The sequence below is a fragment of the Anolis sagrei genome, chromosome 2 (genome assembly GCF_037176765.1).
Source record: "Anolis sagrei isolate rAnoSag1 chromosome 2, rAnoSag1.mat, whole genome shotgun sequence".
Classification (NCBI taxonomy): domain Eukaryota; kingdom Metazoa; phylum Chordata; class Lepidosauria; order Squamata; family Dactyloidae; genus Anolis; species Anolis sagrei.
The window spans coordinates 196,391,693-196,410,588 of NC_090022.1; the positions used below are offsets into that span (position 1 = coordinate 196,391,693).

At 41.4% G+C, this 18,896-nt stretch overlaps 2 protein-coding genes across 5 annotated transcripts in view; one reads left to right on the forward strand and one right to left on the reverse strand.

Moving 5' to 3' along the window:
• The window catches only part of EPHA1 (EPH receptor A1), a 137,941-nt gene extending 128,678 nt beyond the window's left edge, over positions 1 to 9,263 (forward strand). The window contains exons 14-18 of the mRNA XM_067464846.1: positions 1,912 to 2,121; positions 4,436 to 4,585; positions 6,034 to 6,227; positions 6,627 to 6,782; positions 8,436 to 9,263. Coding sequence (XP_067320947.1) covers positions 1,912 to 2,121; positions 4,436 to 4,585; positions 6,034 to 6,227; positions 6,627 to 6,782; positions 8,436 to 8,514 — 789 coding nt within the window. The 3' untranslated portion in view covers positions 8,515 to 9,263. The remainder of the gene's footprint in view (positions 1 to 1,911; positions 2,122 to 4,435; positions 4,586 to 6,033; positions 6,228 to 6,626; positions 6,783 to 8,435) is intronic.
• A 6,391-nt stretch (positions 9,264 to 15,654) lies between these two features.
• ZYX (zyxin) overlaps positions 15,655 to 18,896 on the reverse strand; it is a 33,171-nt gene continuing 29,929 nt past the window's right edge. For all 4 annotated transcript variants that reach the window (XM_060762667.2, XM_060762670.2, XM_060762668.2 and 1 more), the window contains 4 exons: positions 18,140 to 18,309; positions 16,504 to 16,682; positions 16,222 to 16,342; positions 15,655 to 16,113 (listed from right to left, as the gene is read on the reverse strand). In XM_060762667.2, the coding sequence (XP_060618650.2) occupies positions 16,003 to 16,113; positions 16,222 to 16,342; positions 16,504 to 16,682; positions 18,140 to 18,309 (581 nt within the window). In that variant the 3' untranslated portion in view covers positions 15,655 to 16,002. The remainder of the gene's footprint in view (positions 16,114 to 16,221; positions 16,343 to 16,503; positions 16,683 to 18,139; positions 18,310 to 18,896) is intronic.

An 18,896-nucleotide genomic window follows, 5' to 3' on the forward strand; every position in this document is an offset into this window, starting at 1 on the left:
ATACTACATTATAGAGATTGTGAGTGGTATATTCAATTGATATATTTCACCTCTGTCTTTATACATTATAACCATAGTCTCAATTTGCGTCTGACACAATAAATAAAGAAATACATCTGTCTTCAATGTTTTTTTTAAAACCTGTATTGGGAAGTAATTACATTTCCTGTTTCTCATTTTTTTAAAAAAAAAAAATCCTTATTCCAATACCCCTGCAACAATATGCTATTCCGCTGTTAACCTTTTTATAGCTCAATTCTTGTTTAAAGCAATATATCATATTAGTAAAATATCATCTTACAAACTGTTACCATCAACTATTTTTTTGTTTCCTTTGAAAAAAAATTAATTTGGTGGATGGTAACCCAGGTTTTTTAATGGATGTTAATTTTTTTTTTGGATGTTAATGCATTTTCCTAATTCTCAAGACTATTTTGTGTTACTTTGATACTTGTTGTTTTTGATTTAGCACTCTAGGGAGCTTCTGTGTTGAAATAATTATATCTATAAAAGTATAAAGGAGTCAAGGAAGGAAAGTTCATAGATGATATCTTTATGTGTTGAGACCATCAGGCAAATCTAGCACACAGCACCCCTATTAAAACAGCTCCACTTGCTGCCGATAAGTTTCTGGTCCCAATTCAAGTTGCAGGTTATGACTTACAAAGCCCTAAACTTACAAAGTTTGGGCTCCACTATCTTTGTGACTACATCTCCCCTTATGAACCATCACGGCCTCTGAGATCCACCAAGGAGGCCCTCCTCTCGCTCCAACCAACATCACAAGCATGCCAGGTGGGGATGAGAGAGAGGACCTTCTCGGTGGTGGCCCCCCAACTTTGGAACATCCTCCCCAGGAAGATGAGGCAGGCCCCTTCACTGTACTCCTTTTGTAGGGATCTGAAAACATGGATGTTCCAACAACCATTTGAGAATGACTAGTCTCTACTTATAAATGCCAAGTCCCTTGCTCACCAGATAGTACTCTGTTCTCTGCACTTCTTCTAATCCCCCAACGCTATACTATGCTGTTTTGCACAATCCCAGGCCCGATTCTCTTTATACCCTGATCATGCCCATCTTAGTATTTCTGGTTATTGGTTTTTGTTGGGTGAGTTTTAATGCTTCTGTTTTATACCATTCTGTTTTATTTAATTGTGTTTTATTGAATTTTTATGCTTTGCTGTGTTTTATTTTAATTGTTTGTTTTTTGGTTTTTTTGGTTATGTTTTGTTTTGTTTTTTGCTTTTAATGGATTGTTTTGCTTTGATGTTCTGTGGACATTTTATCTCATGTGTAAACCACCAAGTCCTTTGGAGAGATGAAGGTGGAGTATAAAATAATAATAATAATAATAATAATAATAATAATAAGTGTATCAGCCATGTAGGATGGCTCATCAAGGGCTCTGTAAAAATCCCAGATTTGCAGTCTGACTATAAAAATAATAGACTGTCAGTCCACATCCAGTGGTACCTTGCGGGACTCCCTTAGATGAAATAATGGTGCAAGGCTGATCATTCAAACTTATGCATGAAAGAACTGGCAGTTCTTGGCAAACATTGTATTTCAGTTTCAGTTCTTTAGGTGAAGACTCTTGACATGTTACAAACTAAAGCTTAAAACCCACAGAGTACAATAAGGAATAAAATAATATAAACATATTTTACAACAAAAAAAACTCTACACAAAATGAAGTCCAGCAACAGGGCAATATCTTTTTTGGAAAAAAATTGAATAATTAAAAATCCAAGAGGTTAAAAAGATGAGAGCATCTTTGGGTAGAGTATTTCACAGCTTAACTCCTCCTGCCTTCTGTACATCACCTGATTAATAGTGATTTCAAGATCCCTTTCTGAGCTTCTGAGCACAACCAGAAGCCTCACCTTTTGCCTCTTCTGTGCCTTTCAGGAGAACATGGACAAGTTTAGTGCTGTGCAGATAGTGACAATGCTGCAGGGCATTGCCTCAGGGATGACCTACCTGTCAGACCGCAACTACGTACACCGGGATCTGGCTGCTCGCAACATTCTGGTATCTCATAGCCATCAGTGCAAAGTGTCAGATTTTGGCCTTTCTAGGATATTGGAAAATGACGTGGAAGGAACTTATGAAACAAAGGTAATGAGGAAATAAGCCAAAGGGGTTTCTTCTTGCTGAAAATAACATTGTTAACAGGAACATATGGCAAGGGTTGGAAGGAAGGAAGGAAGGAAGGAAGGAAGGAAGGAAGGAAGGAAGGTAGGTTAGATGAAGATAGACTGAAAACCACATAAGTTTTATAAACAGACAGGCTCTTCAAGCATTTAAGAAGACCCCAATAGAAGACCCCCCAACAGAAGACTGGTTTATTCACCAACTTGAAATGAGATTTTTTTTCCTCCTGTCACATAGATCTTTTATGTATTGGAGAGGCATCCCATCTGGTTCTCTTTCTATATATGTGAGAAATCTTTTTATAAGTAAGGATTGACATCAGTTTTGGAACTGTGAAGGCACCTTATACTGAGTGAAACTTAAAATGAGGTTTTTATCCCCTTGTGTAGATTATCTTTCATATATTGGAGAAGCATCCCATCTGGTTCTCTTTCTATATATGTTCTAAATCTGCACAACTAGTATTTTTCTTGGTTTCAGCCTTTGAGATGTCTCATTCCTGATACATGAGATGCTGGAGCTTGAACCAGGCCTGTGCTTCAGCCACGTAGCCTCCCCCATCTATTGTAAGGACAGGCTTTGTCTCTCAGTACTGGTGGAGGAAGCACAGCTTCTTTGGTTCAGCCTTTGACCAATCCCTATTATTTTCTTCCCTGGGCATTTCTCATTATCAAAATTGTTGGACCTTTATGTAATTGGATTGAATCTGTTTTATCCCTGTGATTTGGAGAAATGTACTGCAGCATATGTTGTCCCCCTAAAGGTATAAAACTCCATCTTATTAGAACAGTTTGAGCAGCACTCAGAGAGAATCTAGTAGAAATCTTACTAAAGATTTTTTGAGATATAGAAGACTTTTCAGCTTGTGCACCAGCATCCTAGCAGCTGAATAGGCAGATCGTAGTACCAGTTTCCTCCCTGATCCAGTTATAATAGCATCCTACAGTGAAGACATCATTCTGTTTCTGTGTGTGTTTTCGTGCCTGCTTTGTTTCTGCTACTATTTTTTCCCAAAGGCTAAGTTGCTATTGTTATCTGATTTCTAAAAACCTGCTCTTACATTATTTTACTATGCTGCTCTTCATGATCCTTTTCTTTTTTGCTCACTTAATGTTGTCTATGGTATCGCCTCCATCTTGGGCATTATATATGAAAAGGTAAAATGTTAAGGTTTCCCCTGACAATAAGTGTACTTGTGTCCAACTCTGGGGGGTGGTGCTCATCTCCATTTCTAATCCAAAGAGACAGCATTGTCCATAAACGCCTCCAAGGTCATGTGGCCAACATGACTATATGAAGCACTGTTACCCTCCCACCAGAGTGGTAGCTATTGATCTACTCACATTTGTATGTTTCAAACAGCTAGGTTGGCAGAAGCTGGGGCTAACAGGGGGGCTCAACCCACTCCCCGGATTTGAACCGCCAACCTTTCGGTTTAGCAAGTTCAGCAGCTCAGCTGTATAATCCACTGTGCCACTGGGGGCTCTCATAAGGAAGGCTGAGTGAAGGAAGACAGATGCTTTTGAACTGTGGTGTTGGAGGAAAATTCTGAGAGTGCCTTGGACCATGAGAAGATCAAACCAGTCCATACTTCAGGACTGCTCATTGGAGGGAAGGATATTAGAGGCAAAGATGAAGTACTTTGGCCACATCATGAGAAGACAGGAAAGCTTAGAGAAGTTAATGATGCTGGGGAAAATGGAAGGGAAAAGGAAGAGGGGTCGACCAAGGGCAAGATGGATGGATGGGATCCTTGAAGTGACTGGCCTGACTCTGAAGGAGCTGGGGGTGGTGACGGCCGACAGGGCGCTCTGGCGTCGGTTGGTCCATGAGGTCAGAAGCGACTGAATGAATAAACAACAACAAACAAACAAATAAACATAAAGAGAGAAATGACAGCAGATTATCCTGAGCTTGGGAAAAGATTTGCTCCCTCCTGGTGCTGTTTTACATTCTGTGCCTTAGGTGAACTTCATGCTTTCTTTCCTTTTTAAAAAAAACTTGGAAAGCAATATGATTTCTAAGATATTTGTAAGTCCATTAATGCCTTACAAAACTACTCAGAAAAATTGTGGGGGATATACAGCCCAGCCAAGAGGTTCCTTCTGTAAAATGTTGTGCATTTATTTACCAAGCAAAATGTTTCCCTTGTTATTTTGTCACTAAATGTAAAAAAAAGTCAAATAATTGCATTTCAGTTTGGATAGAAACAGCTTCCCCTAAATTCGTAGGGGCCACGTAGACATTTAATTTTCATTTGCAAGTTCTCTTTTCACAGGGTGGCAAGATCCCCATCCGCTGGACAGCTCCTGAAGCCATTGCCCATCGGATCTTTACCTCCGCCAGTGACGTCTGGAGTTTTGGCATTGTTATGTGGGAGGGGTTCTCATATGGTGACAAGCCATATGGAGATATGTCCAACCAGGAGGTGAGAAACTAAAAAAAAAAAGAGAGAGAGTGCCTGGAGCATTCGCACTGTCAGAGGAGGTCACCCAACCTTTCAGGGCAGATAGGGATCTTTTTTGGAAGAGAAGGGATAAGGAACAATGGTTCAAACCCTATTGGACTTTAGGACTCTAAGATTGTCCGGGGAGGCCCTGCTCTTGATCCCACCTTCATCACAAGTACAGTTGGCGGGGACGAGAGACAGGGCCTTCTCAGTGGTAGCCCCTCGGCTATGAAACGCCCTCCCTAGGGAGATCAGATCAGCTTCCTCCCTCTTAACGTTTTGGAGAAAAGTCAAACATGGTTGTCTGAGCAAGCGTTTACAAATGTAGAGTAACTGACATAGGAACTGAATGACTAACAATGGAATTGGATAATGTTTTTATAATAAGGAGATGCTAATGATATTGGGATTTTTTTTGTTTCTGATGTGTTTTATATTGTTTTAATGTTTTAATTCGTATTATGATATTATATGTACTGATTTGTTGTGAACCGCATTGAGTCGCCGACAGGCTGAGAAAGGCGGTATAAAAAAACAGTAAATAAATAAATATTGCTAGTCCTAATTGGCATAGGCCCATTAAATCAATGGGATTTGCCTATGTGTTTAATAGCTGGTTGAATATATTTACTCTAGCTGAGATAACCAGCAGCCCAATCTCTTCCACACTCAGCCATTGGAAGAACTTTACTCGATCAAGTGTTTTGCAGTGAGAAAGAGCCCATTCATCTGCAGCCATGTGTTGCAAGATTCAGTAGTAGTGAAGAAATACACACAAGCACTTACTTTGTTTATAAAAGAAAGATTAAATCATATAATTGGAAGAGAACACGAGAGCTAATCTTATTCTACCATGAAAGAACTCCTGAGAGACGCCCATCCAGCCTCTACTTAAAAGTCTTCAGAAAAGGAGACTCTGGGCCCTTCCACACAACCATATAACCCAGAATATCAAGGCAGAAAACCCCACAATATCTGCTTTGAACTGGGCCAAGTCTACACTGCCATATATTCCAGTTCAAAGCAGATAATGTGGGATTTTATTTAGCTGTACGGAAGGGGCCTCCACTGCACCCCCAGGCAGCATATGCCACTATCCTCCTACATGTATTTCAATAGATGTCATTTTGAAAATGGTACTTTTTTATACCCAGTTTGGGGGATTCCCCCAAATGGTATCACTTCTAAACTGAAATCCTATTTGTATGAAAATGAGAAAAATTTAAAGTATAATGGGCCGTTGCCTGATTCAAGGATTTGAAATCATTGATCTGATTAGCTAAATGTTACAGCCCTGATTCCAAAGGATCCATTTTATTTAGTTTTAACTCTTTAAGAAAGCGAGCCTTTTAGGAATTCTTCTTCTAACTAAGGCATATATTTTTTTGCAAAGAGAATCAGTTGAACAATTTCTTTTACCTGGGCAGGTGATGAAAAGCATAGAGGATGGATACCGGCTCCCCCCACCTGTGGATTGCCCATCAGTTCTGTATGACCTTATGAAAGCATGTTGGTCTTATGATCGGACACGAAGGCCCCGCTTCCGGGAGATCCATGCTCAGCTAGACCACTTCATCTCCAGCCCACATTTGCTTCGAAGTGTGGCTGACTTTGACCCCAGGTAAGTGATAACCAAGGTTGTCAGAACTGTAGGGCTTCCATACTCGATGGAGTGGGTGGGGGGAGGCGCAGATTAAGCTGTTCTTACCTGCATTTCAATGTTTGGAGAAATTATGTGTAATTTTAGTTCTGCTAGCAGAATTCTGTACACAAAACTTGTGTAGAACTGTGCCCTGTTGGATGCAACTCTGCTTTCAGCATAAAGTAGAAATTCGATTGTCCTGGGTCTTCTGATGCAAAGTGCCTTTTCTCAAGGGTAACCTAGGAGGGTATCAAAGAACCATGAGCACCATGGACTTGAAAAGAGCAGCCATTTCTCTCCATATCCAGCTGGAGGGGATCCTGTTCCTCTTAGACACAGCAATTTGAAATCTCTAAACTCCATCTTTCAATTCCCCAGGGTGACTCTCCGCTTGCCCAGCTGCAGTGGGTCCGATGGGATTCCCTATCGGTCTATCCCGGAATGGCTGGAATCCATCCGCATGAAACGCTACATCCTTAACTTCCGCACAGCTGGCCTGAACACCATGGAGTCTGTTCTGGAACTTACTGCTGAGTAAGTCTGTGGCATCTTGACTTGGTTCTGCTCAAAGAGCAGGGAAATAGGAGAGGCAGCTATAAATGGCCAGGGCAACCATTGAGCCCATACCAGGAAGCATGGAAAATCTTTCTGTCCTGGGCCTAGAACTGCAACTTCATTGCTAGCTCTTTAGGAGCTCTTCAGCCAACTTTTGCTAGCTTTAACATGTGATAAAAAGTTATAGTTCAAGAAGAGGAGATAGTCTAGCATGTGCATGCATTTGGGTGGAGCCACACCTCTGTAAACACACACAATCACATGTGATGCTGCTTTGATCAGAAAGACTTTTCTATTCCATTTCTATCCCAACCTCCTTTTGTCAGTGAAGTGGTAGAAAGGCAGAATAGTTTTCATTCTAAAGAGTAGAATCATAAGGCCTCATGGCCACAAACTTATCTTCTCCACCCCTGGTTTTCTCTGGTTAACCAGTTTTTCCAGGTTTCTGTAGAACTAAAAAACCTAGATAGCAATGACAGGGGGACAGAATAAGAATGTGTACAACAGTAGTAAATAATAAAGATTGAGCATAACTTATCTGGAATTCCAAAATCCCAAACTGTCCGTGCGTGGCTGAATAGTGATCTTTTTTTTCTGAAGGTTCGAAATATACTTTGTTTTATGCACAAAAATATTGGAAAACATTGTGCACAAAGGGTTGTTGTGGGTTTTTTCGGGCTATATGGCCTACAACAACCCAGTGATTCCGGTCATGAAAGCCTTTGACAATACATTGTGCACAAAATTACTTTCAAGCTATGTGTATTAAGTGCATATGAATCATAAAAAACTTTAGTGTTTAAATTTGAGTCCCATCTCTAAAATATCTCATTAGCTGGATGTAAATATTTTTTAAAATCCAAAATATGGAATACTTCTGTTCCAAAACACTTTGCATAAGGGATACGCAAGCTGTACTTACGCAGTAGTGTTCTAAATACTAAACTGAGCAAACAGGAAAATACTGTGACAGAGGCCAAAAACATCCACATATTACACAATCCTGTGCTTTTCTGTAGATGTGCCATCAGCTTCTGAGATCCGCTCAGCAGTATCACATCAATCTAGACTAGATCTACAGCTTGAATTGCATTATATGGATCTACATAAGACCATATGCTGCAGTTCAAACTTAATTATTTGGCAGTGGAGATCTAGCCTTAGACAACTAACAACACTTTCAAACAGTGAGACATCTAGCACAATGACTTGAAGACGTATGGCCACCGCAGGCATGGAGACAATTACATTCTATGATTTTACCTGAACAGAAGGAATTTTGTTTTGTTTTGTACTTCAATATAAAAGAAGATAAATTCAAGTCGATAAAGCTTTTCCCCCAGTGGATGAGCAATCCTTTATTGGATCTGTTAAATTTCTATTATGTGTTCACCAGTATTGAATTGTCATCTTTCCTTTGGGAGATAGCACCGTGAAAGTGTTATTTCTAAGCTATTCCTTGATTTTAGTTGTGTTCTAGGAATTGACTAGAGCAGAGCGGTTCTACCTGAAATTTTAGATGGGTGGAAAGGAGATTGTATTTCTTGGGATGCTAGTACTTTACAAAATCCACCATTTGGTAGCTGTCTTGTGCAGTCACCTGACTAAACTTTTCTCCCTTTTTCTTCCAAGGGACTTGAAGCAAATGGGAGTGACGAATTCTGGGCATCAGAACCGTATTCTGTGCAGCATCCAAGGTTTCAAGGAGTGAGCAGCATTACACCACTAACCCATCACTGGGCTTGACCCCTCTGTGCATGACTTTGCGCTATGTCCAATAGCACATGGAGAGCTAGTCGGGGCTGATGGAACTATCCTCGCACCAACATCACAGTTGTTATTTGTGTTGTAAGCACATCAGGAGAGGTGCCAAAAGCCAAAGGCTATTACACTGGATCCTGCAGAATTCCATGTCCCCCAGCATGCAGGCCAGGACCTGGACTAGACAAGGCAGAAGAAATTTTCCAAGAAATGCCTTGCAATACTCAACAGGACCACAGATGCTTATAGAATCATAGAATCATAGAGTTGGAAGAAACCGCATGGGCCATCCAGTCCAACCCCCTGCCAAGAAGCAAGAAAATCACATTCAAAGTACCCCTGACAGATGCTTTATGAAGCAGAGTGTAGCCCACCAACCCCAGTCCATAGTCTCTTGCCTGCTTTCCCATCAATGACCTGTTCATTCCTGTTTCCCCGGTTGTTGGAGCCACTTGGACTTTCTCATTTCATAACTGTAAAGACACTACATCACAATAATTTAAAGCGGATGTTAAAGCCAGTCTGCCAGTAAAATCGTATTTAGCTATAAGGGACCTCGATCAAGACTGAAACTGCGCCAGGAGAATTACAAGCAAGCATCCCATTGTTGTTTGCACATTTGAGGAGGGAGATAAAGCCATTAACTGCCTTTTTGACACAGTAGATGTCATCAACTCAAAACTGCCTTTAGCCCTTCTTCCTCTGTGTTTTTTTTCCTCCTAGTCCAAAGGGTGGTAACAGTTTGTTTACAGCAGGGCATCACTTGCTCCTAGGAGTTTTGTCTCCTCAAGTTGAGGACCTTAATATATATTTAAAATTTGGGGGATGGGATGGGGGAGGGGGAGGAAGAATGATCTGATATACATATTTTGTAAATAAACTCACCATACGAATAAGATATGGCACTTCATTTTCACTTATCAGTTGTAGTTTAGTTTTATCTAATATTTATCTGAGATTAGTTTTCTCTAATATTGATGAGTGAAGAATCCACCTAATACTGTATCTTTCTTTTTAAAGAAATTGTAGAAAAAATTGAAAAGTCAAACCAGATCATAGAATCATAGAGTTGGAAAAGACCTCATGGGCCATCCGGTCCAACCCCCTACAAAGAAGCAGGAAAATCACATTCAAAGCACCCCCGACGGATGGCCATCCAGCCTCTGTTTAAAAGCTTCCAAGGGAGCCTCTACCACACTCCGGGGCAGAGAGTTCCATTGCTGAACAGCTCTCACAGTCAGGAAGTTCTTCCTAATGTTCAGATGAAATCTACTTTCTTGTGGTTTCAAACCATTGTTCCACATCCTAGTCTCCAGGGCAGCAGAAAACAAGTTTGCTCCCTCCTCCCTATAACTTCCTCTCACATATTTATAAATTGCTATCATGTCTCCTCTCAGCCTTCTCTTCTTCAGGCTAAACATGCCCAGCTCGTTAAGCTCCTCATAGGGCTTGTTCTCCAGACCCTTGATCATTTTAGTTGCCCTCCTCTGGACACATTCCAGCTTATCAACGTCTCCCTTCAATTGTGGTGCCCAGAATTGGACAGAGTATTCCAGAGGTGGTCTAATCAAGGCAGAATAGAGAGGTAGCATGACTTCCCTGGATCTAGACACTATACTCCTATTGATGCAGGCCAAAATCCCATTGGCTTTTTTTGCCACCGCATCACATTGTTGACTCGTGTTTAACTTGTTGAGTCAACAATGTGATGCGGCGGTAAAAACGATTTTGTATGTTGATTTGCACAAGTGACAGTCTTAGGAATATTGAAAAGGTAAACCTGGTGTCATCTGAGACCATATACTCAATGCAAGATACTCCACTACCAGAGCTTTCAACCCCTCATTCCAACCCCAATCTCCACCCAAGGACCTCATCCTACAAAGGGAAGGGGGAACCGTCCTATTAGTGTTGCATTTTGCGCCTTTGTTTTGTTTAAAAATTAATAATTTAGTCGCCCTCATCAGACATAATAGATTCCTTCAATTTCTACAGCAATCATCTGCTTCATTTGCCATCTCACAGGGAAATATAGTCTCTGCCCATATTACTTTTTTCTTTAAAAATGAGAACTTCGTAATTGCAACACACAGGCACAACTATAATTTTAAAATGCCAAGTCTGCAAAAAAGGAAAAATTTAATATGGCGAAATGGAAGAATTTCGAAATTCCATAGTTTCAAAAATACAAAAAAATAATTAAAATATTACCAATAAAGACAGAGAAGTAGTTGCAAAAAAAGGGGGGAGGAATGGAGGCACGATTAAAGATCGCCCATATGAATGCCCACACTTTCAAGTCAGAATACGAACTGAACATGGAGAAATAAGACAGCTATCACCTCACAACTGCATAGTGATCATTTGCCATTTCTATATGAATGGAGAGCACTGGAACCACTTGCTCTCCAGCTCAATCCCCCTCTCCCCCACTTCTAAATACACTTGGCTAAATCTGGTCCAAGTATGATTTTTTTCTTCAAGTTGTACATTTGACAAATATGCTTTCATATGGGTCTTCCCATATTTAATGGTCTTTACAAACGAAGTCCCACGGGCCACCAACAGAAGTACTCCTGCATCACTGGATGGCCTCTGTGGGACTCCATCTTCAAAATGCCTTTTAAGTGTTCAGAAAGTGGGGAAGGCAGCATATGACGAGGTCCCACAAAATAATCCTACTATTGGGGGGAGGGAGGCGGCTGGGATATGATAGGGATACCTTTTTTGCCAGGAACTCAAGAAGTATTAAGCTGGCATACCCCTCCATTCAAGTGTATGCATTTTTGGAGAATTTATCCTGCACTACCATGTGCATTGCCAGGCACCCTGGTGGAACCACAACCAAAGTTAACCAAGATATGGGATGGAAGAATTGGGAATTGTAAAAGGCATTACTCCGAAGAAGAATTAGGTGGTAGGATGGGAGAGGTTGTTTAGCTTTCAAGCCACAAGAGCTTGAAAACAGGTCCAAATGCTGTACCTGGCTGGCATCACCTTGTCCCCTTCCTCCCCTCTGCATAGTTTTCTAATACACCACTTCTACAATCATCACGACAGTAACAGAAAATTGGAAAATATTAAACAAGGGAATAATAGATCCCTTGTATTGTTTTATTTTTGGGCAAGACTTAACTATGGTGAAGTTTTCACTTCCTTTTCTGTCAGTTCCACTCTACAAGTGAATTGGGAAAGCTTTCAATAACACAAAGCTTTACAATCTCTTCCTGTGTTTATGCATTCAGAGTAAGTCCTGCTTTGTCAGTAGGTCTTACTCCTGGGAAGACATCCATAGTTGTCATGCAACTGGAGAATCCATGATTGTAGTCCAGACTCTCCATGCTGGAGAAGGCTACATGGAGGAACTCAACAACACAGGAAGAATCCCTCGGGTTTTTTCCGTGGACTAATAGATGACAACTACTAGGATTCTTTGGTTTAAGTGATCCCCTTGGTGCAAAAATCTAAAATAGAGTCCCCTTTCAAAGCAAACCTACAAATAGTATTCCTCCACTCCAACCACTTTCAGGGATGTTGAGCTCCAGAAAAAATTCTGCTCATATTTAAGATGTGGCATTAGAATGTAACATTGGAATCTCAGTATTACATCAACATTACCCCCCCCCCCCCTCCCTGCTTTCTGTACAACAGGCCTTGACCTCTTTTCTACCAATCTTCTCCTCAATCCACAAAATGTGAAATTTGGCCTCCAAAAGGGACATTCATTTTCTCCAAGGTGCATTTTTTGGAAATGGAGGTATGGCTTTTCTTGTTATCTTTGGACTTATTGGAGCTAAAGGACTCCAACTTAAGAAGTGATTAACAACTTGATGCAAAAATGACAAGGGCACTGGAAGGTTTTGGTTTGTTTGGGGTTTTTTTTTTTTTTTTGGCAAAAACCCTGTCAGCTTCTTAAAAGGCTTTAAAATGGATGGGGTTTTTTTGTTTTTCTCAATTTTAAATATTATTACTTATTTTTAATAGGTGTGCTGAATATTCCTGCTTCTTCAGAGTTGTTTCATGTAATAGCCTGAAGCAAAACAGGACATTAATTCCATATCTGTCTCCAGTTCAAAGGGTATACCCCAAAAACAGAAAAAAAATACTTCTTGAAATTATACTTCAGCTGGTTGAATATTAAGTGAACATTTAAATGTATACAGAGAAGAAACTGGCTTTGTAAAGGAATGTGTTCCTTGAGTGTTACAAGTGCCTTGCACCAAGTTCTAGTACTAGCGACAAAGTAAATTGATTACAAGGCTAATGTGTTACTGGCAAGTGATGTCCATTAGGATTGGGAATGCAGGGTAGCCCACAACGGGCGAAGCTGAAGTCAGCAGGAGGTAAAAAAGGTAAAGGTTTTCCCTTGACATCAAGTCCAGGGCTCATCTCCATTTCTAAGTCAAAGAGCCGGCATTGTCCATAGAACCCCCAAGGTCATGTGGCCGGCATGATTGCATGGAGCATCATCACCCTCCCACTGAAGCAATTCCTGTTGATATACTCACATTTGCATGTTTTCGAACTACTAAGTTGGCAGAAGTTGGGGCTAACAGCGGGAGCTCGCCCCACTCCACAGATTCCAACCATCAACCTTTCAGTTGACAATTTCAGAAGCTCAGCGATTTAACCCACTGTGCTACCAGGGCAGAACCAGCCTATCTAGGTTTGTTCCCCTTCATCTGTCATTATAATAATAATAATTCAGTGCTCCTTTTTAGTATTTCATATCTCACTAAACTAAAAAAATGGTGCTTCCATGTTATCACATGAACCTCCAGTTGGGGAACCTATGAAACTAGCCATTCATACAATCCCGTTAAGCCACCATTACAGGCTAAAAAAATGGCACCCCAATAGGTAGCATGTTGTCACTTCGAAAGGCATGTGGTCCAATTATGAAGCTGCATGTCTCACCTCACCTCAAAACAAAAGGGGAGGGAGGGATACCTCTCGCATCATCATTTCTATTGCAGCATCAATAATGGCTGAATCCCTTTCCTGTCACCATGGCTAGAGGATGACATTTCCTCTGTACTGAACTGCAACATGGGGACATAATGATGGCAGTCTGCTGTCCGTTGTCCTCCTCATTTTCCTCTCAGCTCTGGGGAAGAAGGAAGACCCAAAGCCAATGAAGAATAAGGATCAACACTGGAGGGCTGTAATATAACATAATTGGACAAGTCCAGTTCTAGTTCTGTGCCTCTCCTAGGTCCAAAAATCAACTAATAAGCCAAAGACAAAATTGAGAATAATTTCCCATTTTCAGACATTTTCTTGATTTTCTATGAGTATCAGCCTTTGGAAAATATCCCGTCCACAAAACTAGAGAATGTGAGGGATGCAAAAAAAGCCATGATCTGCCACAGTACAAAGTCTTTGAGAATAATTTTGTAAACCAACTATTATGAGGGGAAAACTGAAAATAAGGTTGCTAAAAAACAATTCTCAAGAATACATATATAGATTGATCTACACAGTGATAAGAGATTGTCAGATTCCCTGAAAGAAAAACAAAATTGTAACATAGTGGCTGCTTATCTATTCCCTCTTCAGAATAGGCCTAAGAACTGGATGCAACTGTTGTCTTGTTAGTCAGCGGTCTCAGATGTATTTCTAGATGCCCAGCTGACTAATTTCAATTTTAAAAGAGCAACCAAATTCTCCTGCATACTTACACACACCTCTGACCCAACATACAAACATCAAGTCAAGAGACAAGAACTTATGGGACTTAGGCTTTCCACTCCTCTTCCGTTTTTAGAACTTCTAACTCTCACGCCATGACCAACTCAAAATACAAGCGAAATAAGCTGTTATTTGGGGCTTTTTCTGTCTGCACCCATGAACTATGTACGAACAGTTTCTTCTCCTCTATTGCAGTGGCGTTTCAGCAGAACAAATGATCCACCCAGCCAAAAGCTACCCACAAAATGCATGACATTTGACATCCCCATTGTGGACTTTCAAGTAGACAGTAAAACCAGATTTTATATTTCTCAAGGTGATAATTTTTTGGCATTTTCTTTTTTCCTTTCAAATAAGCACATGGACATCCATCCTGCATTCTATGTATTCACTCAGTGGTCTAGCACCCCCTTGCTGTCCTCCCTCATCAAAATGATTTTTTCCCGAGGGTCACATTCATTTCAATTTAATTCATCAAAGACTGCATGCCAGTGAAGGGTTTGTCAACAGCTCAAAGTGGAGCTGTTTTCACTATCAGTAATCAGTTACTCCTCTCCTCCATCAATTTAGGCTGAGGATTGCTGGTTCTTCACGCTGGTCTACATGAACACTGACTCAAGACTTAGAAGTTGTAGATCAGGTATGTTTCTTGGACCCTTCACTGGGAAAAACCAAACTTAGAAAGAGAGAGAATAACTTTTCAAGAGAGGACTTGGGAAAATTGGCAACTACAGGGAACTTTCGCCATGAGTATACTTATGTGCAAATACACCACCATCCTCTCCCCGTTCCCCTGAAAGACTGAAGATACAATGGGGGGGAAACCCCATAAAGGTTATTGATGCACAATGGGAAACTATCCAAGATGTCTGTCCAGCTCAATCAGAAATGCAAGGGTCCAAACAGCTGATTTGAAGAATTCCTGAACAAACATTTGTAAGACAATGTCCGAGAGAGGGCCCCAAATAGGGACCAGAAAACAACTATAAGGCACAAGGGAATAAACTTAAGCCATCCTAAAACCACCAACCTTTGGCCTTAACATTACCTCTGTTCCCTAGAAACCTTACAGTTCCTCTTCCTCTTTCGATAGTATGCTATGCAGAGGGGGCTTGAGCAAAAACCAAAGCTATCTTCTCACTTGAGGGCAGAGAAAGGAGCTAGTTTTTTAGCCCATCAGCCAAAGTTGAGAAACATTCAAGCATGCAAGCCCAGGACAGAAAAGATAATACATTAAATGTATACCAGCAACCTATAGAACAAAGATTCTGTCCCTCCCATTAAAGTCAAGGACAAAGGCTCCAGTTAGCAATTTCATGTTCCTATTCTGCACAGAGGACAGCGGAAAGTCCCCACTTTGCAGAGACACAGGAAATAGCAGGTTGGAAAGACTCCAGCATTTGTCTCCAGAATTATTTTATTAGTAAGACAGACAACTGCAGTACTTATTGCAAGACATGCTTCCAAGTCACTTTCTGCAGTATCTAGAATAATATATTGTGGTCAGAGTAAGTGAGGAGTTAAGGAAGAGCCTGTAAAAAAGGCAGGTATAACAAAGAAAGGAGGGGAGCCTTGGGAGGAAAAGGAGAGATGCTGCCAGACATACATGTTCTAGGTAGAAATGCACTATGTTTTTGAGAAAAGGGGGTTGTCTCAGGAAGAACACAGAGAACATCCAGCTCATTGCTTTCTTCGGTTGTCAGCAGGGGGAGGGGGTACACTGAGAGTGCATCCAGGTGGAAGAGCTTCAAACTGCAGCTTTGGCACGTGTGGTGTGACACTTCTTACAAAGCACATGGCCATCCAAAGGAAAACAGCCGTTGTCATCCGCTTCAATGGAAAGGGGTTTTCCACAATCCTGAAAGATGACAAAAACACAGTAAGAGTGAAAAGAATGAACTATGTTGAAGAAGCAGCAGTTTGCCAGTGAGGACCAGAAAGGGAGAAGCGGAGGGGAGTTGCTCACCTCACATTTGTAGCATTTCATGTGGAAGTTCTTCTCCAGGGCCACCACACGAACCGTCTCATCCTTCCCAGGCTCTGGCATGATGGGCTCACTGCAGACTGAACAGCGTGGGGCATATTTTCTGCAAGCACATAAGAAGAAACATGGAGTACTCAGATCCTTGGATTCAGCATTTTAACTTAGCAAAAGTTTAAGGGAAGAGAAAGGCTAGTGGAAAAGGGTGGAGAAGGGAAGCAAAAAGGAGAAGGAAAGAGTGCATTGTGAGGGGGAGGGAGGGCACACCTGTGATAATCATCCACACAGTGTGGCAAGTTAGCCTTGTCCACAATGAAGGAAGCTCCCTCAAGGGGTTTGTGGCACACCACGCACGTGAAACACTGGGGGTGGTATGAGTTGCCTGTGGCCCTCAACATCCGGTCTGTGATTGTTTGCTTGCATACACAGCACTTCTCAAGGGTGCCCTGAAGAAGAAGAAAAAAATGTGTCAAAGAGGAACACCTGCCACCCTGAAACACAATAATGGTGAGCTGTTACTCACACACCACCTGCACTCTTGTGACAGCTACTTCCCTATAGCAACTTTCCATATCCTGTGCTTTAATGTGGAAACACTGGGCCTTTTGTGTGGAAACCGATAGCCATTAAAGTTTCAGGCCAAGACAACAGCAACAGCAACTTTATTCTTATATCCCACCAGCATCTCCCTGAAGGGACTCGAGGTGGCTTACAGATGGCACAGTGTGCCTAAAAACAAACATAAAAGTGAACATAATATAAAATACAATAAAATAAAACATATGCACATTAAGTTCAGTCATGTCTGACTCTGGGGTGTGGTGCTCATCTCCATTTCTAAGCCGAAGAGCCAGCACTGTCCATAGACACCTCAAAGGTAATGTGGCTAGCATGACTGGATGGAACGCTGTTACCTTCCTGCTGGAGCGGTACATATTGATCTACTCCCATTTGCATGTTTTCAAACTACTAGGTTGGCAGAAGCTGGGGCTGACAGTGGAAGCTCACCCCGCTCCCCGGATTCAAACTTGCAACCTTTCAGTCAATAAGTTTAGCAGCTCAGTGGTTTAACCCACTGCACCACTGGGGGCTCCTTATAATATTATACAATACAATAATATAATAATATTAATAATATAAACTATAAACTTCATCCCACAAGCAGGATAACTATAAACGATAAACTTCATCCCATGATTGGGGAGAAAGCGAAGGAAAATGGAGGGAACCATCTTACGCAGTTCCCTTCCAGATCTGTGGCACTACCGAGAGTGTCAAGCCCAGTTTTGATGCAACCTTTATAGCCAAAAGGACATTCACAGAGAGTCCAGCTTCATATTTGGCTGATCAAGTAACACTTGAAAACGGGGCAATAACTATTGATGTAGTTATTGATTAAGTTTGTATCAACAGTCACAGGATGAAAATCACAACACCTGTACTCAAACCAGCTTAATCCCTTTCCGTTCCATCAAACACACACACACACACTTTGGACCAATGCCCTAATGCCCCAAATACAAAAAACCCCAAGATTTTCCTATGTTGCTTTTGAAACTGGGCATTCTTTCCTTTCATAATGAAAAAAAACCCCATCTCTTTGAAAACGTCATTATAGAGAACTGGATGTTCAAACAATGACAACCCTCTCCAACACACACACATGCATACACTTTTCAATTAGGCAATTGGCCAAAATAATGAAATTCTGACTTGACCAACTGGAAACATCTTAGACTAGAAGTAACCACATGATTGCAACCCTCCTGGGTAGCTGTAGTATTCAGACATTACAGAACAATTTGGAAACAGCAAAGCCTTGTGTTGCCAAGGCAAGAACTGAGCCAGACCTCAGGCCACAACATGTGTCCTCCCCACTGCACTGCATCCCAACTTTGCTCACCGCATAGCACTCCTCACAGAAGGGCTTTTCATCCACATTATAGAACTGCTGCCCCTGGAGTTGCCTCTCACACTTGAAACAGGTGAAGCATTCCACATGGAAGAATTTGTCCAGGGCACGAACTGCAGGCTGTGTCCGTGACAGGGCCTTCTTGCACAGGCCACAAAACTCTGTAGTGACAGAGAAAGGAGAAAGTGGGGAAGGATTAGTACAGGTATTCATTCAATGCACATCAGATGTAGGCAATCTGGTGTTTCCTGGATATTTTCAATTATAGTTCCCATAGTGAGAACTCCCATTTGAGTTCTAATGTTGTTTTTATTTTGTTACATTGCTTTTGTTGGTATTTTAATGTATTATGTTTTAACTGTTCTGTTGGGCTTAGCCCCATGTAAGCCACCCCGAGTCCCTTTGGGGAGATGTAGGAGGGTTATAAAAATAAAGTTGTTGTTGTTGTTATTTTAAATTAGAAATGTATCAAAGTTTGAGAGTGGGGATTAAACAGATTTAATAGATTTGCCTCCCCCAAAACTCAAAAGCTCTATACCATCCAGTGATGAAGCAAGGAGCCCCCGGTGGCACAGTGGGATAAACCCATGCCGGCAAGACTGAAGACTGACAGGTCGCAGGTTTGAATTCAGGGAGAGCACAGATGAGCTCCCTCTATCAGCTCCAGCTCCTCATGTGGGGACATGAGAGAAGCCTCTCACAAGGATGGTAAAAACATCAAAACATTCAGGCATCCCCTGGGCAACGT